This window comes from Caretta caretta, chromosome 12 (genome assembly GCF_965140235.1).
Source record: "Caretta caretta isolate rCarCar2 chromosome 12, rCarCar1.hap1, whole genome shotgun sequence".
Classification (NCBI taxonomy): domain Eukaryota; kingdom Metazoa; phylum Chordata; order Testudines; family Cheloniidae; genus Caretta; species Caretta caretta.
The window spans coordinates 33,005,714-33,027,510 of NC_134217.1; the positions used below are offsets into that span (position 1 = coordinate 33,005,714).

The following is a 21,797-nucleotide window of genomic DNA, read 5'->3' on the forward strand; positions in this document are numbered from 1 at the left end:
TCCCCAAGTCTACTTCTCTGGGATTCTATATTGGCAAAAGAACTGAGGAATGGTTGGGCTGGCTCTGCTCTTTATCTTCTCTGGTGGGGGTGCAGCACAAGTGTGACCTCAAGAATCTGATCTCACACACATGATGCCCTTGTTCATCAAGAGTGGAATCCATGTGGCTAACACATCTTGAAGAACCACAGTTACTGTAGAGAAAATAATATTTATGTATCTAACTCAGTTTTCTCTCACGCATCTGATTTTCATATAACATTTATTTTATTTTTTTAAATAGGGTAATGTTGTACAGATAATTTATTAGCCATACGTTTTAAGTGGATTAAACTAAATGTTTTGAAATGGGGTATTTCTGTTAATGCTTGAAGGAAAAACCTTGCTGTCAATTTCTAAATTGTTATAACCCTCAGGAATGTTCTGAGCCTGGATCATTATGTAGTTAATTAAAAGGATTTCACTAGTCATATGAGATCACAATGAACATATATTCAGTGTATCCCTTTACAGACTTAAGGATTTTTTTAAAGGTTGCTTTTGCTGTGCAAATGCATAATCGGAAGAGGAAAATGAAAAGGTCCTCAATCCTGCGTCGACAGACCCTTATTTGCATAAAGATTACATTGTAGGGTTGTATAATCCAGAGTTATGGATATGACAGGGCCAATGAGAAATGTGAGAGTTGGAAAGAATAGTTTATTTTGTATTTGCAGCATTTATACAGTCTTCCAAGAACTCTCTACCTTATTTTGTCATCCATTTACATAATATACTACATGATAGAGAGAGATTATATCTTATGTAAGCTATACTTTAAATATATGTGAGAATTAGGTATTTTTTAATTATTACTTTTCTTACCAGTAATATGTTTGGGAGTTAGAGGTTAAGGGGTAGAATCAAAGCTGAATCTGGCACAAAAGCATAGGAATGGATCTGGATTAGTGAAGGGATGGGATGGGTTAAGAATCCTGAAAACAACTATCCTGTGTACTTGTAAATTGATCAAACCGATAGATATATAAAAAATTCAGCTATATTTCAAAATATGATTACAGATGGAAAGAGAGATGACCTATGTAGTTTAATCAACCCAAATTGGTGCAGAGCAGATAACAGAGGCAAAGAGATGTGTGAATGGTGATCTCAGAGAGAGAAAATGAAGGTTTAGGAAGTGAATGTGGGGATGTAGTGGTAGATAAATTATAGATAGCCTTGAAGTTGAAAGGAGGTTTAAATCCTGCCTGTCATTTGTCTCAGTGCTCTTCTGCTTCATAAATCTCCACACGCTTACCAATGCACAGGGCCATGTGTGTTCCATGATTCCATGGCCGTGTAATTTGTAAGGGCATTCACCCTTTGCCATAGAAGAGCATTCACAATCTCAATTTTAAGTGCTTTTAAATTTGAGGTTTTTAACCCTTATGGCTGTTGAGATATATTTGAAATGGAGTGTTGTCTTCCTGAGTCTGTAAAGAGCCAAGAAAGACAAAATCAGAGACCTGTAAGTCTAGAAGGGACCTAGAAAAGTCATCTAGCCCAACTCCTTCCATTTGAGGCAGGGCTAACTGTGAATAGTCCATCCCTAACAGCTGTTTGTATAACGTATTCTTAAACACCTCCAATGATGGGGTACTTGGGGCTGTTGCAAATAGGTAGCCATTGCTGGGGGGGGGGATTACTGGCTTAATGGGGGAGCCCCAGCTGTTGCTGCCAAGGGAACACTGCAGGGCTCCTGCTTCCCACCATGCCCTTATTTCCTTCTCTTCCCTACCCCTTCCCCTGCCCCATCCTCTTCTCTTCCCCCTGCCCTATCCCATCCCCCTTCCTTCGCTACTGCCTCTTTCCCTCACCTCATTCTATTTTCCCTAAAATGAAAAGGAGTACTTGTGGCACCTTAGAGACTAACCAATTTATTTGAGCATGAGCTTTCGTGAGCCACAGCTCACTTCATCAGATGTAGTGAGCTGTGGCTCACGAAAGCTCATGCCCAAATAAATTGGTTAGTCTCTAAGGTGCCACAAGTACTCCTTTTCTTTTTGCGAATACAGACTAACACGGCTGTTCCTCTGAAACCTGTCTATTTTCCCTATATTCCCCCCACCCTTTGCCCTGTCCTATTGTACAGAAAACAGGATAGTGACCATATAAGGTGCCAAGCACACGCTGAAGAGGAAGATGACAGGCCGTAGGACCCCGGAGGCACTGTGCAGCTGCAGAGGCAGTAAGCATCCAGCAGAAGCAGCAGCTCTGGACCACCCCCTCTGCTCCTCCAATGCCCCTCTCCAAACTACAGCCAGGGACTCTGGCCCTGATCTTGCGCTGCCCCATTTTTGTGCCCCCACCGGCTCTGTATCCTGAGTGGCTGCCCCTCTCACCCCACCCTAATTATGGCCCTGGTTTTGACGTTACGTTGTGCCATCCTTTCATGCTGCAACCACTGGCTGATGCTACCCAGTTAGCTCATGTAACAATCTCTATCCTCCCTTGCCTTCGTGGTGTCATGGCTTCTTAACCCCACATCATTAATTGCCTCACCCTCTAATGATAATTTGATCCCTCATCATCTATTGCATCATGACAATGATCTTTGCACTCCTGGCAGCCTGCTGCCTTGCAGCGTGGTAATGTTTTGACCTCATCTTAACCTGTGGCCTGGTGATGTTAGGGCACCGTACTGGGTCAGTGACCCACGGAGCAAGGATTATGGCTACCAGGTGTCCAGTTTTCGACCAGAACGCCCAGTCAAAAAGGGCTCCTGGCGGCTCTGGTCAGCATTACTGACCGAGCGTTTAAAAGTCCAGCGGTGCAGATGGATAAGGCGGGCTCCCTACCTTCTATGGCTCCACACGGCTCTGGGAAGCAGTGGCATGTCCCCCCTCCAACTCCTACATGTAGGGGCAGCTGGGGGTGCCGTACACTGCCCCTGCCCCAAGTGCCAGCTCCTCAGCTTCCAGTGGCCAGGAACCACAGCCAATAGGAGCTGCGGGGTTGGCACCTGTGGATGGGGCACAGTGCAGCAGAGCTGCCTGGCTGCACCTCTGCTTAGGAGCTGCAGCAGGGGACGGACATGCCGCTGCTTCCTGGAGCTGTCTGAGGTAAGCGCTGCCCCAGCCCTGCACCCCTCACACCCCCTGAACCCCTCAATCCCAGCCTGGAGTCCCGTCCTATGCCCCAAACCCCTCATCTCCAGCCCCAACCCAGAGCCCACATCCCTCACCACTACCCCCTGTGCCCCAACACTCTGCCCCTCCCGCCCTCCGAACCCCTGGGTCCCAGCCTCACCCCAGAGCCCGCACGCCGAGCTGGAGCCCTCACTCCCCACCCCACGGTGAGAAGAGAGTGACGGTTATTCGGGAACGAGGCGAACCGGGCCGGCCCCGCGGGAGACGGAAAACTGAAGATTGGACGATGCCAGGCGGAGCGAAAGAGCATCTGTGGGCGGAGCCAGGGCCGAGGGGCGTGACCAGCGCCGAGCCTCGTCGCGCTCCTTATGAATATTCAAATTACAAGATGACTAATGCTGAGCTGCCTCCGTCGCGCTCCCGGAAGTTCTGCTGCTGCTAGGCCGGTTTGTTTGTAAGTGGCCGAAAACAACATGGCGGCGCCAGGTGCTGCGGCGGCAGAGCGCGCACGGGGCGGAGCGGGGCCGGGGTGGCCCCGGGCTTCGGCCTCTGTCACGGAGCGTCCTGTGCCCCGGGAGCTCGTGCGGCCGTCGGTGACGGAGCTGTCCCGGGCCGTGCGGACCAACATTCTGTGCACGGTGCCCGGCTGCGGCAAGGTCCTGCCCAACAGCCCGGCCCTGAGCATGCACCTGAGCAAGGCCCACCGGGTCCAGGTACTGACCCTCCCCGGCCCTGGGTCTGGGTACAACCCTCCCCTGCCCTGGGCATGGCCCCGCGGGTCTGGATACCGACCCTCCCCTGTCCTGAGTGCGCACCTGGGCATAGCCCAGCGACTCTGGGTACCGCCCTGCCCCGAGCAAGGCCCACTGGGTTCAGGTACTGACCTGCCTTGGGTCTGGGTACAATCCTCCCTTGCCCTGGGCATAGCCCAGCGGGTCCGGATACCGACCCTCCCCTGTCCTGAGTGCGCACCTGGGCATAGCCCAGCGGCTCTGGGTACCGCCCTGCCCCTGCCCTGAGCATGCACCTGAGCGAGGCCCACCGGGTCCAGGAACTGACCCTCCCCGGCCCTGGGTCTGGGTACAATCCTCCCCTGCCCTGGGCATGGCCCCGCGGGTCTGGATACCTACTCTCCCCTGTCCTGAGTGCGCACCTCGGCATAGCCCAGCGGCTCTGAGTACCGCCCTACCCCTGCCCTGAGCAAGGCCCACTGGGTTCAGGTACTGACCTGCCTTGGGTCTGGATACAATCCTCCCCTGCCCTGGGCATAGCCCAGCGTGTCCGGATACCGACCCTCCCCTGTCCTGAGTGCGCACCTGGGCATAGCCCAGCGGCTCTGGGTACCGCCCTGCCCCGAGCAAGGCCCACTGGGTTCAAGTACTGACCCGCCTTGGGTCTGGATACAATCCTCCCCTGCCCTGGGCATAGCCCAGCGCGTCCGGATACCGACCCTCCCCTGTCCTGAGTGCGCACCTGGGCATAGCCCAGCAGCTCTGGGTACCGCCCTGCCCCTGCCCTGAGCATGCACCTGAGCGAGGCCCACCGGGTCCAGGTACTGACCCTCCCCGGCCCTGGGTCTGGGTACAATCCTCCCCTGCCCTGGGCATGGCCCCGCGGGTCCCGGTACGGCCCCACTCCTACTCTGAGCTTGCACCTAGGCATGATCCGGTGTGTTCTGGTACTGACCCTCCCCTGTCCTGAGTGTCACCTGAGCAAGGCCCACCTCCCTTAGCCCCTTGGGTCCAGGTACCAAAACCCTCATATTTCCCACTCCCAGCTCTGAGCAAGGCTCAGCTGTTTCAGCTACTGACCCTCTCCTAGCCTAGCTGGTTTGGGTACCTGACTCCTCATATCCCTTCCTTCACCACCAAGCAAATCAACAACGTGCAGTGGATCCGGAGATCAACACATCCCTGGCTCGCTGGGTCTGGGTACCAAAGCTCCCCTACCCTTATCATGTACCTGAGCAAGGCGCATGAGGCCCATGTTCCAAGCCCCTCATATTCTCTACCCCCAGCGCTGAGTGTGTACCTGAGCAAGCCTGACCACGTCCAGGTACTGACCCCCAGCCCACTGGGTCTGGATATCTAACCCCCCCTGCCCTTAGCATGTTCCTGAGCAAGACCCTCCAGGTCCAGGTGCTGAACCCCATATTTTGCCTGTTCCAGAGCGTGCACCTGGACAAGTCTAACCAGGCCCTCCCCTCCACCCTTTAAAAATCCCCTAACCCTGGTCCAAGGAAGGCCCCCGTATTGAACCTCCCTCCCACAAATGCATGTCCCAAACACCTTCCTGGCCTTTAGCATACACCTAAGCAAGGCCATGGAATCAAACTCCCCCATGCCATATCCCCACTCCCCAGCCCAGCACTGTGCATGATGTAAGCAAGTGTAGATCCAGATACCCCTTCCTGCTTGTCCCCGTTATTCCTCACCCCTTGAGATCTTGGTCCTGAGAATGCACCATGTCCAGCTGTTCAGAGGCACCAACTTTCCACTTTCCCAGGGGGTGCTTGACCCCTGCTCCACTCCAGGCCCTGCCCCCACTCCACCCCTTCCCTCAAGGCCCCACCCCATCTCTTCCCACTCTCGTTCTGCCCCATCGTGAGTATACCCCGCCCCTCCCCTCCTCCCCCGCAGTTGCAGCTGATTGTGGCGGGGAGGAGGTACTGATCAGCAGAGTCTGTCAGGGTGCGGGAGGCACCAGGAGAGGAGCTGAACACCCACTATTTTTTTCCCCCATGGGTGCTCCAGCCCTGGAGCACCCATGCCGCTCTTGGCATGCACCTGAGACAATTGATTCCAAGTACCAAAATCCGTGAGTCTGTTCTTGAGTTAGATCCACTTGGTCCTGATATTTACTGCACCTTTGGTGCCCACAGCCCTGATCATGCAGGAAAGTAATACACACCAGGTCTACATACTGACCCATGCTCCCAACCTGACCCCAAGTGTGTACTTGAGCATTGACTGCCTACTGTTTGTCCAGCACTACATCTGTGTCCCCTGGGTCCTTCTTGCCTTCTGATTTATCTAACATCATCTAGATGGGGAGCTCACATTCCCAGTTTTGAAGCCCTCTGCAAGGGATAGTTAGCATTCTTTAGAAACAGTAAACTGTCCAATTGTTTCTAAAGCCACTGTTGTTCAAAGGGTACTGTAAAGATTTATATAGGTGTTGATGGGCTGTTCTAGATTAGTGTATCATGTTTATTCTATTACAATGGGAAGAATGATGCATTTTCTAGCAACAGCTTTTTTGATTAAAACACCCTTCAGTGTGAAATATATTAACTTAATTAACAGTATATGCGTACTTAGTGTTTGGTTTGTCTCTGTGTAGTATTTGTGTGTGATATCTTTTAATATTCTTCAGTCTTTTTTTAATATAAGAGATACTGTTAAGAGTAGCTTGGGTTTTTTCTTTCTAAAGATCATTCATCCTTTTATTCATTTTTTGTATTGCTGTGGCACCTGGAGACCCTGGCCACATTGTGCTACAGGAATACAAACGTATAGTTCCCCAGGCACCAAAACCTCCTATTTTCTCAGGGAAATAGTTAATTTTTTTTTTATTATTGGTCGAGTTGGCCTATGTGGATCTTGGCTCAAAAGCAGTTAGAAGGAATTGAGTGGCGTTAGCTGATGCGTCCTGCGGTTAAGGGACACAAGGGATAGATAGGGTTTGTGCGCCGTTTCAGCAGACATTCTTCCAAACATTCTGAGCTTGTGCTCTGAGGGGCACGCAGCACTCCTGGATCCACGTGGCCCGTCGTTTTGAACCTCAGTTACTGCAGTATTTAACTGTTGTGTTCCAGGTTTGCTATCAAGGAAGAAAATACAATGCGTTCTTTCCCCACATAAACTGCTGTAATAGCTCTCAGAACTGTTATCACAGTGCCATGTATGCTCATGAGATTGCTTGTACTCAGCTTTCCATTTGGTAATAGTTCAGGCTAGTATTGGAATACTGTGTGGCTCAGACACGCAGTGTCTATGGAGATGGGATTTTTAGAAATAAACTGTCATTAGACTCTCTATATCTGGTCGTGACTGATTGAATGATACTTTAGAGCAGAGATGGGCAAACTGCGGCCCGTGGGACCGTCCTGCCCAGCCCTTGAGCTCCTGGCTGGAGAGGCTAGCCCCCAACCCCTCCCCCGCTGTCCCTCCGCCGAAGCCTCACCGCGCCACCAGTGTGGGAGGGGGCTGCACTGTGGGGGCGCGGGAGAGCGGGAAGGGAGGCTCACTGCAGCCTCAGGGGAGCAGGCAGGAGCTACGGGTGGCGAATGTGGGCGGAGGGCTCAGGAGGAGCACCGGGCGGCCGCGCAGCCGGCTGGAGAGAAGCAGCAGGAAACCGTCGCTTCTCTCCAGCTGTGCGGCTGCCCCTGCTCCTCCTGAGCCCTCCACTCATGTTCACAGGGCTATATTCTGAAAGGGGCTTTAGAGGGGGGGTTGGATAGGGGGTGGGGTAGAGGGGGCCTGTCAGGGGGCATGGGTGTGGATAGGGATCGGGGCAGTCAGGGAGCAGGGGGGGTTGGATAGGGGGTGGGGTCCCAGGGGGGCGGTTAGGGGTAGGGAGTCCCAGGAGGGGGGCCCTCCATACAGTTTTGGAACCCCGATGTGGCCCTCAGGCCAAAAAGTGTGCCCACCCCTGCTTTAGAGCTACATACAGATAGTCCCAACTACAGAAACTTTTTACCAATATATGTAGAGCTGCCTCTTCCATATTCAGCATTGTTTTACAGCTTACCTCTCTTACTAAACCCTTTTAGCAGTTAAGTCCAGATTGCTAAATAAATGCCTAAAAAAGCAGATAGTCACCTAGTGGAATTATCAAAAGCACCCGAGAGAGTCAGTGATAGCGAGGTGTCTAGGCACTTCTCAGAATTCTGCTAAGTGACTATCTGCTTCTTTAGGCACCTACTTTAGGCATATACCAGGGGTTCTCAAACTTCATTGCACCACAACCCCCTTCTGACAACAAAATTTACTACATGACCCCAGGAGGGGGGACTGAAGCCTGAGCACACCTGAGCCCCACTGATCTGGCTGGGGAGATCAAAGCCAAAACCCAAGTCCCACTGTTCTGGGTAGGGGGGCCAAAGATGAATCCCAAGCCCCACTGCCTCGGGCAGGGGGGCCAAAGCCCCTCCACCATTGGCTGAAGTCCTCATTGCTTTGGCTCTGGGCGGTTGGGCTTGGGCCCCAGCAAATCTAATGCCAGTCTTGGTGACCCCATTAAAATGGGGTTGTGACCCACTTTGGGGTCCTGACCCACAGTTTGAGAACGGATGTACTATATCTTTACAAAATAAATAAATAATCTGACCCTTAGTAGCATGGTGGTGGTGGATTGTGGTGTAACAAGAGAATGATCTTGGAACTTAGTGGTTTTTAGATTTCTCTGACTGCACTTTATTTTGATACTTTCAGGAGTCAAAGGAAAAGAGGTGAAAGTAAAAACTTTGTCCCAAAATTCCACAAAACATTTAATTGATAAAGTTCAAGAATCCATCAGGTTCTCTTTTGGTGAAATGACATAGTTGACCATCTCATTCATTAGATTCTTTGTACTTAATTGTATGGACTTATAGCATTAGTAAAACTTACTTGCAACAACATGTCTTTTACTAGAAACCAGGTTTGAACGCTTAGAAATATAAGTTACTTGACGAAGTTGTATAGCATTGATTATGTTCCATTTATTGAGGACATAACTTATCTTGGTTTGACAACTGTTAATGCTTCATTCACTTTGACCAAAAGGAGCTCATTAATGTGGCGTCTGTTTATTCCTGTTTGTGGGATTTGCCTCATGTTATGTTGCAGGAACTTTCTGGAAAACCATGCCTGTTGGAGCTGTATGAGCGCCCTTCTCACTTAAGATGTTTGAAGCAGAAGTTATAAAAACATTGTGCAGTCCCAAACTACCTCAGTTTGTGCATTTCTGTGGTCAGGTGCAGGGACCTTCTCTCTGTTCCCAGGGTGATTTCTTCGGGTCTTTTTAATCCAAAACTCAATTTATTGTGTTGCACTATATTTTAATTGGGGTCAATGTTAAATAGCTTTCACTGTTGTACTGGTAGGTTTTTATTTTGGCCCGAAGGTTCTCTGGCTATTACCAAAATGTCTGTCAGGGCTCTGGGGTCTCAGGTAAAAAAGGTGTATTTAAGCAGTGTGTGATGTGTCCCTCTATATTCTGGAGACAGATGTGGGTACCTGCTATTCTGCCTGGGGTTGTAAACCATTACTTGGATTGCATTGATAAGCAGCAGAGGCTCTGTGCCTTCATCAGGGAGGCCTTATGGGTCTGGTCCCTGGATCCAACATCAGATTAGCAGTCTCCCCCTGTGAAAAGAGCCATCAGATCAAGTCAAATTTAATTTCACATTGAAGAAGTTGGTACCAGAGAGAGATCTCCAGGGTTGTAGTGCCTGGAGTTTGGCTCCCCAGCCAGTTCCAGGCTCTGGAGGGACAGAAGAGGTGCTATTTTTGTCTTTATGCTTCCCAGCAGCACTCTGTTTTGCTTGGGTACAGCTGAGAATTTTAGCCCAAAATTCCTTCTTTGCTAGTAACCTGCTACTATCCGTAAGTGTCCATGCTCAGGTGGCTGAAATATGTGGAAAGCAGAGTAATGTGGTTGAGACTGAAGGAATCTTCCTTAGTGAGGGAGATGCCTCTTCCAGAGACAACTAAGCAGAATCTGTCCCTATTGGTATTCTGGTTCTGTAGTATATTGCTGTGAACATCTAGTCTGCACACAAGCACACACACAAAGTTTATTAAGTGGCACATGGAACTCTAGTTCTTTACTTTTACTTGCTTCAGCAACTTTGATGGCAGTGTGATTGTTCCAGGCAAATATAAACTGTAAAGTAGAAATCTTACTGGTTGGAAATGCCAAGCGTAATGCAATTCTGAAAATTAAAACCACATTGTATTGGAACACTGTAAATATTTAGTGAAATGCAGTGTAGAGGTTGGAGCTTTAGATCCATTCATTTTGGACTCTAAAAAGTTAAGAAATAGCAGGTGTAAATTGTTTAGATTTTGAAAGTATTTCCTCTATGCTGGGGAGAATTTAATATTTGAAGTAAAATAATAGTATACTGCTCTCGGATCATCCGTTGTGATTCCTGGGGAGTTCTGCTGGTATAGTTACAAAATAGTATCTGAACAGATAAGCAACTCCATTTGAGCTGAGTAATCTACCAATTCACTTAACAAAGAGTTTTTAGCTTGAATGTCAAGGCTGGTAAACTAAATGTTGAGCAAAATTTAATCTGTATTCTGAACACTGTATTAATAGTACAGGCCCATTTGCCAACTTTTAATAAAAATGTACTTTTTCAGGATGGAAAAATAAATGCATCAATAAGAAAGGGTTTGAAAACTACACAGAAATTCTACTGCTGTCCTATTGAAGGCTGCCCTAGAGGACCAAACAGACCATTTTCCCAATTTTCACTTGTAAAACAGGTATTTATTTTTTTTCTGGACTACTTTTCTTGAGTAATAGTATAAGAGGAATCTGGGGACAACATGGGCTAAATCTTCAAGAGTGCATATACCTTCCTGTATCCAAACACATGTGCCAGACATCCCAATGTGTATACTCAAGTTGCAGAGCAAGTGTGTGGAGAAAGGTTTCAGAGTAACAGCCGTGTTAGTCTGTATTTGCAAAAAGAAAAGGAGTACTTGTGGCACCTTAGAGACTAACCAATTTATTTGAGCATGAGCTTTCGTGAGCTACAGCTCACTTCATCGGATGCATACTGTGGAAACTGCAGAAGACATTATATACACAGAGACCATGAAACAATACCTCCTCCCACCCCACTCTCCTGCTGGTAATAGCTTATCTAAAGTGATCATCAAGTTGGGCCATTTCCAGCACAAATCCAGGTTTTCTCACCCTCCGCCCCCCCCCACACAAACTCACTCTCCTGCTGGTAATAGCCCATCCAAAGTGACCACTCTCTGTTTCATAGTCTCTGTGTATATAATGTCTTCTGCAGTTTCCACAGTATGCATCCGATGAAGTGAGCTGTAGCTCACGAAAGCTCATGCTCAAATAAATTGGTTAGTCTCTAAGGTGCCACAAGTCCTCCTTTTCTTTTTGTGTGGAGAAAACCCAGTCTGTGTGCAGATGGCAGTTTGCACATCCACTTTGGAAGACTTGGGTCTTTGTGTCTGTCAGTCACTGGCATGTTCTCATTTTAAAAAAAAAACTGATAAGAAATGAATGTTAGAAAAGATCATTCATATAAGATTTTTCTAAAGAGCTGACCTATGGCTAACATTTTTTCTATAAATGTCCAGTTATAACAAAAAGAAGTCAAGCGCAATAAACTGGATTTAAATTATTAGCCATCTTAAATGGATAAGAAATAAGGCTAACTCCTGTACTTTTGTCTCAGGAGTTGATGTCTTTACACAGTTGACTTTCTGTTGCATGTTCATCAGGATTATCTCTTGCTAAGAAAATGTCACTTATGCATTCTTTATGAAAAGTATTAAATTCTATTGAAAACCCAACTGCCAACATTTGTGACTCATCTTCAGTGTCAGTCAGCTGCATGATCCAGCATGGCAGTGATGTGGTCTAGTGGCTAGAGCTGTGGGCCATAAATAAAGGGTTCTATTTACTTGTTCTGGGAACTTTGGACAACTCACTTAGCCTCTCCTCTTTGTTCCAGTTCTTTATTGAAAGAGAGAGCGTGCCTCTCTCAGGATGGGTATTTTGATGATTTAACTAACGTTAATAAACAGCAAGATTCTTGAATGAGGGGCACTGTGGGCTTGATCCTGTGCCCACTGAAGTCAATAGCAAACCTCCCATTGATGTCAATGGTACAGGAAGCCCAGTAAGTGTTAAGTGGCAGTAGTTAATCTATAGCTAAAAGCTGTGGGGAATTGATGACATAAAATTAATGACAAGGTGTATGAGATTGCCAACAAGTTCATTCTCTGGTATTGTATGAAGACTTACTCCCAAGTAAAACAATGAAAATCAATTTGCAGATCAAATGATGGTGTAAAATCATAGTTATTTGTACAAAAATACTTTAAATAATGAAATTAAATAATGAAAACTAATTTAAGCAACTTTTCATTGTTTATTTTTTGCCCTCATCTCAACTTTGACAGTGAAACTAGACTTCTCTTCATTCTGTAGTTCTCATGCCTCTAGAATAGTATTGTATAGTTTGTGCTTTGAGCAGTGCAAGAAAATGTTTAAATCTTTTTTTCAGTGAAAAGCCTAAATATTTCTATTGAATTCTTAAAACTGTTTCTGATTAAGGATAGTTTTCTTACTCTTCTCCAAGACTAGCGTATCTCCTAAATTGTTTTGCGTATGCTAACACTGTATCTGTCTTGTAAAGAAATGACCTCTTAACCAATTATTTTGTATTGCTAACCTGTCTAACTTTCACTGTGAATTTTAGCACTTTATGAAAATGCATGCTGAAAAGAAGCACAAATGTGATAAATGTAGCAACTCGTATGGCACGGAATGGGACTTGAAACGACATATAGAAGACTGTGGCAAGACTTTCCAGTGTACTTGTGGGTGCCCTTATGCCAGCAGAACAGCATTACTGTCTCATGTTTACAGAACTGGCCATGAGATCCCTGCAGAGCACAGGTAACAGTGAAGCTATTGTTGATTAAGTGGTTTAATTTATTGTATATTAAGTATTCTGGCATCTTCCTACACATGCCCCATAATTAACTCCTTTCGGTTGATGGGAGGTGGGCCTGTCTCCTACCTATATGCAGTTAACTCCCACTAACACTAATGCAGTTTGCAGCTTCTTCCTTCCATTGCTTACAGCAGTTCTAGATCCATTGATGGCAATGGGAATTGAGTGTCCAGTACTATGTAAGATCAAGCTTCTAGTGTCTAGCACAAGAAGTGCTACCAGCTATGGTCCTCTTATTGCTGGTGACATTTATTGCATTTGTTGTTAGAACTAAGAGTGATTCTCGTTGGAACTGTGCATCCTGCGGTCCTATGAAATTAGAAAGGGAATGTTCTTGGACGGAGAATGTGCACACGCAGTGTAGTTCTGTAGCCTGAAGTAGGCAACGTTCATTAAATATTTTTACTCGTAACACTTATACAGCACCATATGTGTCAGTTGCTTTCATTAGTAAGACAATAAGATAAGTATCAAAAATTGCCATCTATAAAACGTGTATAAATCTTCCTAGTAGTGTGCATGCATGAAGCAATCTATTTACTGAATCCTACTATATCTTGTCTTGCAGAGTGAGATGCTGCAAGATTATAATACTTGTGCATTCTTGTATGCAAGGGATAGAAAACCTAGTCTCCAATTTTCTATAAGACTGTAACTGCCTACTTTGGAAAAGTCTTTTAACATTTTCTTAAACACCACAACCCAAAATGCTGAGAGGTTACTCTTTTAGCATTTTCTTCATTCTCTTCCTTATTAAAGTGAAAAAAGGTCATGGTCAGGATTGGTTTTTCTGCCAGTGCAGACCTACGGAAGGATTTAACTTATACCTCCATTCCCACAAGGTCTAGTGTCATGATTGAAAGAGTTGGGAGGGAAGATTTTGTTGTTGGTCTCTAAACTGTGAGATAAATTCTGAATGTATCATGTTTACAGGGATCCACCTAGTAAGAAAAGGAAAATGTGCACTGTGGTTTCCAATCAGCACTTGGCAGAGAAAGCGAGTGAAGCGTTCATCAATGCACGCATCAGTAGTACTTGCACTCAGGAATTGGAATCATCTGAGATGAAGCTAATGGCCTCCTTTGAAGGCTCCTGCAGTTCTAATATCAGTAAGCAAACGCTCTCACAGCCAAAGTGTACACCGAAAATGCTTTTGCCAAAGCCCAAAGTAGCTTTGGTTAAACTTCCAGTAATGCAGTTTGCTCACTTGCCTATTTTTGTATCAGCAACAGATTCCTCTGTCAAACCTGTTGTGGTGGCTGTTGATAATCAAGGCTCTGTTATGAGTACTGTTCACTTATTACCTCAGTCTATAGGAATTCTGATACCAGCATTAGAGGCTGAAGCACTTGTATTTAAAAACACTGTGCCTATTTCAAAAACGGCAAATTCTGGTGATGTTGAACCGATTAGCAACAGTGTCCAAGTCAATTTGAGTAAGGTAACATCAAATAATACAGTACAAGAGCTGGGGAGCATTTGTCACAAGAATAAAATCTCTTCAATAAATGTACAAACTGACTTATCTTACATTTCACAGAACTTTGTGCCATCTGCAGCCTGGACTCCTGATTCTTCTGTATCCTCTTGCTCTCAGACAGACCTGACATTCAGTTCACAAATTTCGCTACCGGTTAGCGTTCAGACTCAGACATTGTTGCCCAGTTCTAAACTGACTTCATCCATAGCTGCCCAGACTGATGCTTTTGCTCAGGCTTGTTTCCAGTCATCTGGCGTTTCTAGAGAGACCCAAACCAACAGAACACAGAACTGTATTGAAGAGAGAGTACAAATGGACCAGGCTGTAATGTGCAATGACATTTTTGACAGTGTTCATTCGGTTTACAATGTTTCAACCCAGATTGGGCTCCCGGAAAACAATTTAATGGCTGCAAACATGGATCAAGGATTGCTACAAAGAAGTAACTGCAAGACCCTGAGTCAGGATACAATAAAAAATGAATCCATTATCAACTTCAATACACAGACTACTATACTCCCACAGCAAAATATGACGGATAATCAAACCCAGACAATGGACTTACTAAGTGATCTGGAAAACATCTTTTCAGGTAACATGCCTGGTCAGACATTGGATAATCGTGGTCTTTTATCTGACACTAGCTCTGGTGCTGATACACATCTGCCATCTGGCCCTACACAGAGCACGGGAATAGACTTTGACATTGAAGAGTTCTTTTCAGCTTCCAATATTCAAACCCAAACTGAGGAGAGTGAACTTGGTAACCTGAACTCTGAGCCGGTCTTGGAATCTCTGGACATTGAAACACAGACTGACTTATTTTTTTCGGATAGTGCCACTCAATCCTATAGCTGCAGAGGAAATTCTAACTTTTTAGGTTTGGAAATGTTTGATACCCAGACACAGACAGACTTAAATTCCTTCTTAGACAGTAGCACCCATTTGCCTTTGGGAAGTATTTTGAAGCAGTCCAGCTTCTCCATGAGCACTGACTCGTCTGATACTGAAACCCAGACAGAAATACCCTCTGCTGCTAAACATATAGCTAGTCAAAATATAGAAAATAAAGTCCAGCTGAATAGTGCTGAAACACAGACTATGGATAGCTGCTTTGAGACCCTTGGAAGCCTATTCCTTACCAGCAATGAGACACAGACAGCTATGGATGACTTTCTTCTGGCTGACTTGGCCTGGAATACAATGGAGTCACAGTTCAGTTCAGTAGAAACACAGACCTGTGCAGAATTGTGTTCCTTGGTTTGTCAGAAGTTTGGAACAAGCCACTGAGTGCTACTTAATAAAATTGTTTTCCTTGTGGTTTGAAACTAAATTATTGGGGTGGGGAGCGGGAGAAGGGACTGACCAAGTTATCTACGTTGAATGTAGTTGCCCACATGCAGTTGGTCTAAGAAAACCTTTTCATGCATAAGGTACTTCAGCTGTTGTATATGTAACTTAAACATAGAATATGTGTACATGCTTGTAACCTGTTAATGTAAGTTTGAACTTTAAAGTGAATGTTCTCGTGGTGCCTACCATTGTTGATCTGTGTTACAAAGCTATATCAACATGTCGATTGAACCTCAGTTTAGGCTTTTATATTTGTCTATACCTATATACTTCTGGCTCAGACCTAGGCCTACTTTTGCATCAAGACAGTAAGCCTATCTAATTCTGACACATCTCGCTCACCAAAAAAGCCCTTATTGGCATAAGCTGCTTTTTGTTTTTTAAAGTCTTAAATTTGACAAGATTATCATATGGCAAGGTTTACCAGTCCTATACAAAAATAGATGTTGAGGAATGTATTAGTAGATGTAGTTTCCAAGCAGTTGTCCCAAAAATGAACCTGTAACACAAATTTGCTGATTATTGCGTATATAATTTAAAGTGCAACTAATGTGGGTAGTGACACTTGTTTTTACTTCTCTCTGAATTGGTATAATCAGCGTTGATGTTAAGGGGGTATAAAAAGAACTTTTGAGATACTTAACTCTTAAAGTTATTATGCAGTAACTTCACTGCACATACTGTAATAAAACAGACAGCATACAGGTCTAAAGTATTTTTGGACTTTTCAAGGAGGGATTTGTGTTCCTAAACTATGATTTTTTTTTAATTTTTTTTTTCAAGAAACTCTGGTTCTGATGAAAACAAAATCAAGGACATTCTAAATATTAGAATGTCTGTCTGAGTGAAAGATCAGAAGAAATCATCAGGTTACATTGCAATTCACCTACCAATAGCACAGTATTTGCTAATTTGAGGAACAGTATATTGGTTATACTATAACTACCAACCTTACCAAAGACCTTAGGAAACTTGTAATGACTGAATTCTCTGATATCCTGTTGATTAAATTACTACTCTTAAATCTTACTCTTCTAGAACAAGACTAGGTAGAACTCTGAAAGTTCAGAGTGTTTGAGGCTGCTGACTTCCCTGTATAGCAGCAGGTACTTTGTTCCTCTGCACAGTGGGCTCTGCAGCCCCTCATGCCCCTGGCTTCACTGTAAAGCATTCCCCTTCAGCGGTTACCTGTTAAAAGCTGATGATGCTCAAAAAAGTATGGAGATTTTCTTCATCTACTGTCATCTCCTATCTGGTCAGTGACAACAGTCATCTATTTCAATGGAGAGGCAGTTATTCTGATGTGAATTTCTTTTCTGTGAGCCAGTCTTCAGCCTTGCATCACTTTTTTCCCCATCTTTTAGTATTTCTGAGGTTACTAACTTTTGTATTTTCTTGTAACTTTATTTCAGGAGCATCCAGTTCTGCCTTGAAGGTCAGTCTGGAAGGCTGGTTGCAGCTGTGCCTTGCCTTAGAGCACCTGTGTGTGCCATCCAGAAATCTTTGGAACCGATTCCATGCTCCCCTGTCTCCAGTTTATGGAAAAGGCACAGCTCTGAAGATCAGCGTGTAAAAGGCACAATCCTTTATCTGTGTTGGTAGGAGACTCAAAGTGCAACTGGTTTGCTGCAGCCTGAGTGGTGGTGGCAATTGCAGATGGAATTTGAGGTTCCATTGATGTTTGGAGCACTGCAGTGGGGTCAGAATGTCTCAATACACTAGCAAGATCTGTCGTCTTAGTGTGTTGTCAGAGCTTGGCACACTAGAGGAATTTGTAATGTTGTGGCCTAGGTTGCCTTACCATTTCATCGGAGTATGGTGAACGTGCAGGGCACTGACAGCACCATTGATCTATCAGGGCTTGCTGTGCCATTGGAGCTTGATGCACTAGCAGATAATCTTGGATCACATCAGAGTTGGGTGCTACAGTGATACTCTCCCAGCACAGGCACATCTTGTTCCTACTCGTTCCTGTTCCTACTTCCAATATGCTGGGTCAGTGCTATTTGGTGGCATCTCAAAACAGAGGCTTGGTGTATTTCTGGTTAGCATGCCAGTCGGTATCTTTGAGGGGACTTGGAGCATTGGCCTGTTTGTGTACAAACATACCAGGCATCGACGCTATGGAGTAACTTACATGATATACAGGTGCATTGCCCAGCTGTTCCCCTGCTGCACTAGGCAGATGTTCACCCATAGCACTAGTGCCGACGAAGTGAGTTTGAGGTGCTGATGGTTGGTACACCGTAGAGCCTTCTTTATGGGGGAGTTCTTCATGGTGGTGGCTTGAATTGCTTTGCCTCAGAGCATTTCAGACCGCCTTTACCCAACCCCAACTTCTGCATGATTGCTTGTTGTAGTAGACCAAAACGTTGTTGTGACGGGGATAGCTTAGTATGATGTGCAGTGAATGTATTGCATACCTGAGCTCCCAGGCACACCAATTCTATGCCTCTGCAGCCCACTCTTCAGGCCAGTGTTTCATAGATGCATTTTGGGGCGCTGCTGTAGTGTGCCAATCAGTAAGGCATTGTCTGTACCTATCTTGGAGCATTGGACAGATGAGGAAGTCAGATACATAGACATCAGTGTATCATGGGGCCACTCCCAGGCACAAGATCAACTTGTTGGAGAGGTTTGCACATCTGTGTCTGCCTTTGAGAAGATAAGGTTTGGGCTTTGCACTAAAGCACCCAGCTTGAGCTTTCCAGTGGCCTTGAGTCCTGCAGTCTTCATAAACTGAGAGGAAGCATGAGACATGGTGTTCTAACTGGGAGTATTTGCCAGTAGGTGGCAGATACCAGTTAAGACCATAGTGAAACTTGAATTTTGATTTTTGCAATAGTATTCTGGTACTTGTGATTGGATGTACCACAAGACATGATTTCAGTGGGCCTGAAGTCCAAGGAGGAACAAAATACATAATTCATAATACATCATTCATATCGACAAATGATGAAGACTGAGCCTGTCTCCCTTAACTGTGGTCACCAGACCTTCATTCAAATTCCATTAAGTCAAAGTATGCAGCTTCCTGTGCTGTCCAATTGGTAGTTGCCTTTAGATAACCACATTCTCTACTTGTAGATGTCTTTGGGATGCATGTTGGCTACATGAGCTCATTGCAGTCTCTGGTCTCTTCTTTGGTTGTCTTGGGGCATGTTTACTAATCTAGGGTCATTACTGAACTCTAGAGTTTTGGCTTCTCTTTCAGACTTTTGTATCTTCTCCTCAATGTTGTGTGTTGCCTCTCACTAAGCTGATGTATGTCCAGTTACTTTATTGACTAGAGGAGTAACCCTTTTGGCTGCAGCAGAAAGGAAGAGGCTGGATTAAGCACTCAGCATATCCCTGCAAGTATATCCTTAGTTGGTCATTTTAAAGGTCATGTGCAGATCCCAGAGCAACTCCTTAGCACATTTTGTTCACTGGTGGTAATAAGGACCCAAGATCCTGCTTTCAGTTTTGCAAAGGAACACTTGCTTACCCACAGGAAGAGGGGAGGTATTGGGCATATGTTTGACACTAATCAGTCACTCATCTGTGTAGAAGTTTTTGTTTCTGGAGTCCTGATGGAAGTGATCTATAGCCCGTCCTTTCTGGGCACAGCTCCCAGCCCAAAACTGAGAATGTTTCCCTCTTTACTATGGAGGACTTAACCAATATGCTAGATGAAGGTGACTGTTCTGTTGCAGGATATTACTTTGTCAAATCAGTCTTTTCTTGGGAAGGCTTTTGACTTTTCCTGCTTTCTTAAATGTGCTATTGTCAAGCCAACAGACTCAGCTGGTGGGCATCTCTGCCCCTACTTGAAATTGTGTAATGCAAACAACAGATCCTTCTACATACCTGCCTTGTAATGTGCATGCCCTATGCTGCTTGTCACCTGTTTAATATCTCCCTGACGTTCTCAGATGTGGAAGTGTCCTGGAATTGTCCACAATCCTGAGTGTACTAAACTGCCTTTTGCTATTCTAGTTCTCCATGATTTGGTGAGTCTGCTGCTTTGTGGAAACTCCCTTCAAGTTTCTTTCCTCTAGAAGCAGGAGCCCAGTCAGCGTGGTATACTGAGAGAAGAGAAAACTACTTACATGTAATTCTGGTTCTCTGAAGATATAGCATGACTGGATTCCTTCTCACCCATCCAATTCCTGTGAGAGACAGATGAAGTATGGCTGGATTCATCCATCCTGTCTTTTACTATTTGTAGCAATGTTTATGCTTTGGTTTTAAGAGTTATTTCCCACTGGCTTACTGTAGAACTAGCGAATGCATTTCTTAGTGCATAGATGGCTGCGGCCATCCAACTGATGCATTGATTATACTGACATCTCAAAGTGAGAGTTAGATACATAAGTTCTCATAGGTAATTGCTTCAATCTCTTGCTCAAAAAAACTAGCAACTGGAGAACAAGCAGGCTGTACGGAGGTGGAACGTACCACCTGTCATGGAAGAGATGATGATGTGGGGACTCAGCAGCCCTGCACAACTTGACATTTTGGAAGTTTAGGCTTTGTTCCAGAAGCCCAAAACTCAAGAGTGGGGATCAATTTCTGTGACATGTTCAGTGTGTGGAATTACAGCAGGTAAGTTTCCCACTACTAGCCCCCCAAGTACTACTAGCCACCTCACAGGCTCGTGATGCCGAGCTGCAGGTTATCCTTTCTTTGGTTTAAGCCTAAACCTTTTTACAAAGGGGTGAATTGTGCATGCACTGTTACCAGTGACTATGGCCTAAAGGAAACCAGCAGCATTTTTCAATAGAAATTAGTTTACACTGCTGGTTCCCATGAACAGTTGTCTTATTTCAGTTCTCTAAAATATGCAGTTACAGAGCACAGTAATATGACAGGGCTTCAATGCTGAATTTGGCCCCATTTCTCCTAGCCCCGCAGGATTAACATTTGGCTATTACCTTAAATGAGTATGGTATTATCACAATTTGAATTTGTTAAATAAAATCCAGTGGCATGAAAACAATTTAACAGTAAATATACCTTGTTTTGATGGACATGGGTCACTTTAGTCCCAGAGTTACCTACAGTCAAAACAAATGTGATGTGTTCATTCTGATTGTAGAAAATTATTTACATTGGAAATTATGAAAATGGGGCTGTGGAAAATTCCTTACACGAAAGGAATGGATTCCACATCATTAAGATATCCCTAGTTCTGGATTTATTAATTAACACTTGTAATAGACGAGAGAGGTCACAACCGAATTTGGCCCTGTTGTGCTAGGCACTGAACAAATACATTAAAACTTGATTTGAAATCTTCAATGAATATTTTTCTCTTCCAAACTAATTTTTTTCTTTTTTCAATTTCAGTTTTTCTTGCATTGCCCTTCCAAAATGATTTGCACTACCTTAAGTGTGTCAGTCAGCAAAACTGATTTTATGCAGGATTCTTTCTCAGTATTGTTAACAGTGACTTAGATGTTTCACTACCCTTTTGTTGGCTGTAATGGGCTGGCTGGTGAATAAAGGGAGACTTTGTTTTTGGTACCCAAAATAGCCGATGGTTTTCCCCATAGCCTCTCCACACAGACTTTTTTCCAAATAGTCATACTTGCACATCCTGCTTTATCCCAATTTCTCACCCTTGCAACTATTGGATCTCACAATTTTGTGTTAGACCACTCTGAACTCCACTCAAATGGGCTGTGATTGGTCACCTAATCATGCATCACATGACCTGTTTGTTTGTGGGAAAAACTTGAATGTAGGATTTGCCACTATGGATCAGCCAACTGGTTAATCAAATCCAGTATTCTACTGCAGGCAATGCTTATTACCTGATCTTTCAAAGGAAAATGAAAAACCCTAAAATGCTCTAGGGCCTGATCCAAAGCCATTGGAATAGATAGTATCTCCATTGCTCTCAGTGGGCTTTTGGATCAGACCTTTAGAAAACCATATAATACTTTTCTCTCGGCCAGAGATGAATTCTTCCCTGGTCTGTCACAATCATTTTACTGTGCCCTGAAGCATGAGTTAAGATGAAGGTGCTCTACTTTCCTTGGCTGGCTGTAAATAAAGTTGAATGTTATCTTGTCTGTCTAAAGCATCCAGTTTTTCAAAGGGTGGTAAAAGCAATCCAGAGACAAGTCTATATTGTCTCTTG

At 44.9% G+C, this 21,797-nt stretch overlaps 1 protein-coding gene across 3 annotated transcripts; it reads left to right on the top strand.

Annotated features, from left to right (window-relative positions):
- The first annotated feature begins 3,370 nt into the window (after positions 1 to 3,370).
- ATMIN (ATM interactor) lies at positions 3,371 to 16,232 on the top strand. 3 transcript variants are annotated; one of them, XM_075118436.1, is made up of 4 exons: positions 3,371 to 3,582; positions 10,484 to 10,609; positions 12,580 to 12,779; positions 13,771 to 16,232. In XM_075118436.1, exons 3-4 carry the CDS (start codon positions 12,586 to 12,588, stop codon positions 15,605 to 15,607), a joined length of 2,031 nt encoding a protein of 676 aa, XP_074974537.1. In that variant the 5' UTR covers positions 3,371 to 3,582; positions 10,484 to 10,609; positions 12,580 to 12,585; the 3' UTR covers positions 15,608 to 16,232. The 3 variants fall into 3 exon arrangements, with proteins under 3 accessions (XP_074974537.1, XP_048726511.2, XP_074974538.1); XM_048870554.2 differs by lacking the exon at positions 3,371 to 3,582 and adding an exon at positions 3,592 to 3,841; XM_075118437.1 differs by lacking the exon at positions 3,371 to 3,582 and adding an exon at positions 4,670 to 4,680.
- Positions 16,233 to 21,797: the final 5,565 nt, after the last annotated feature.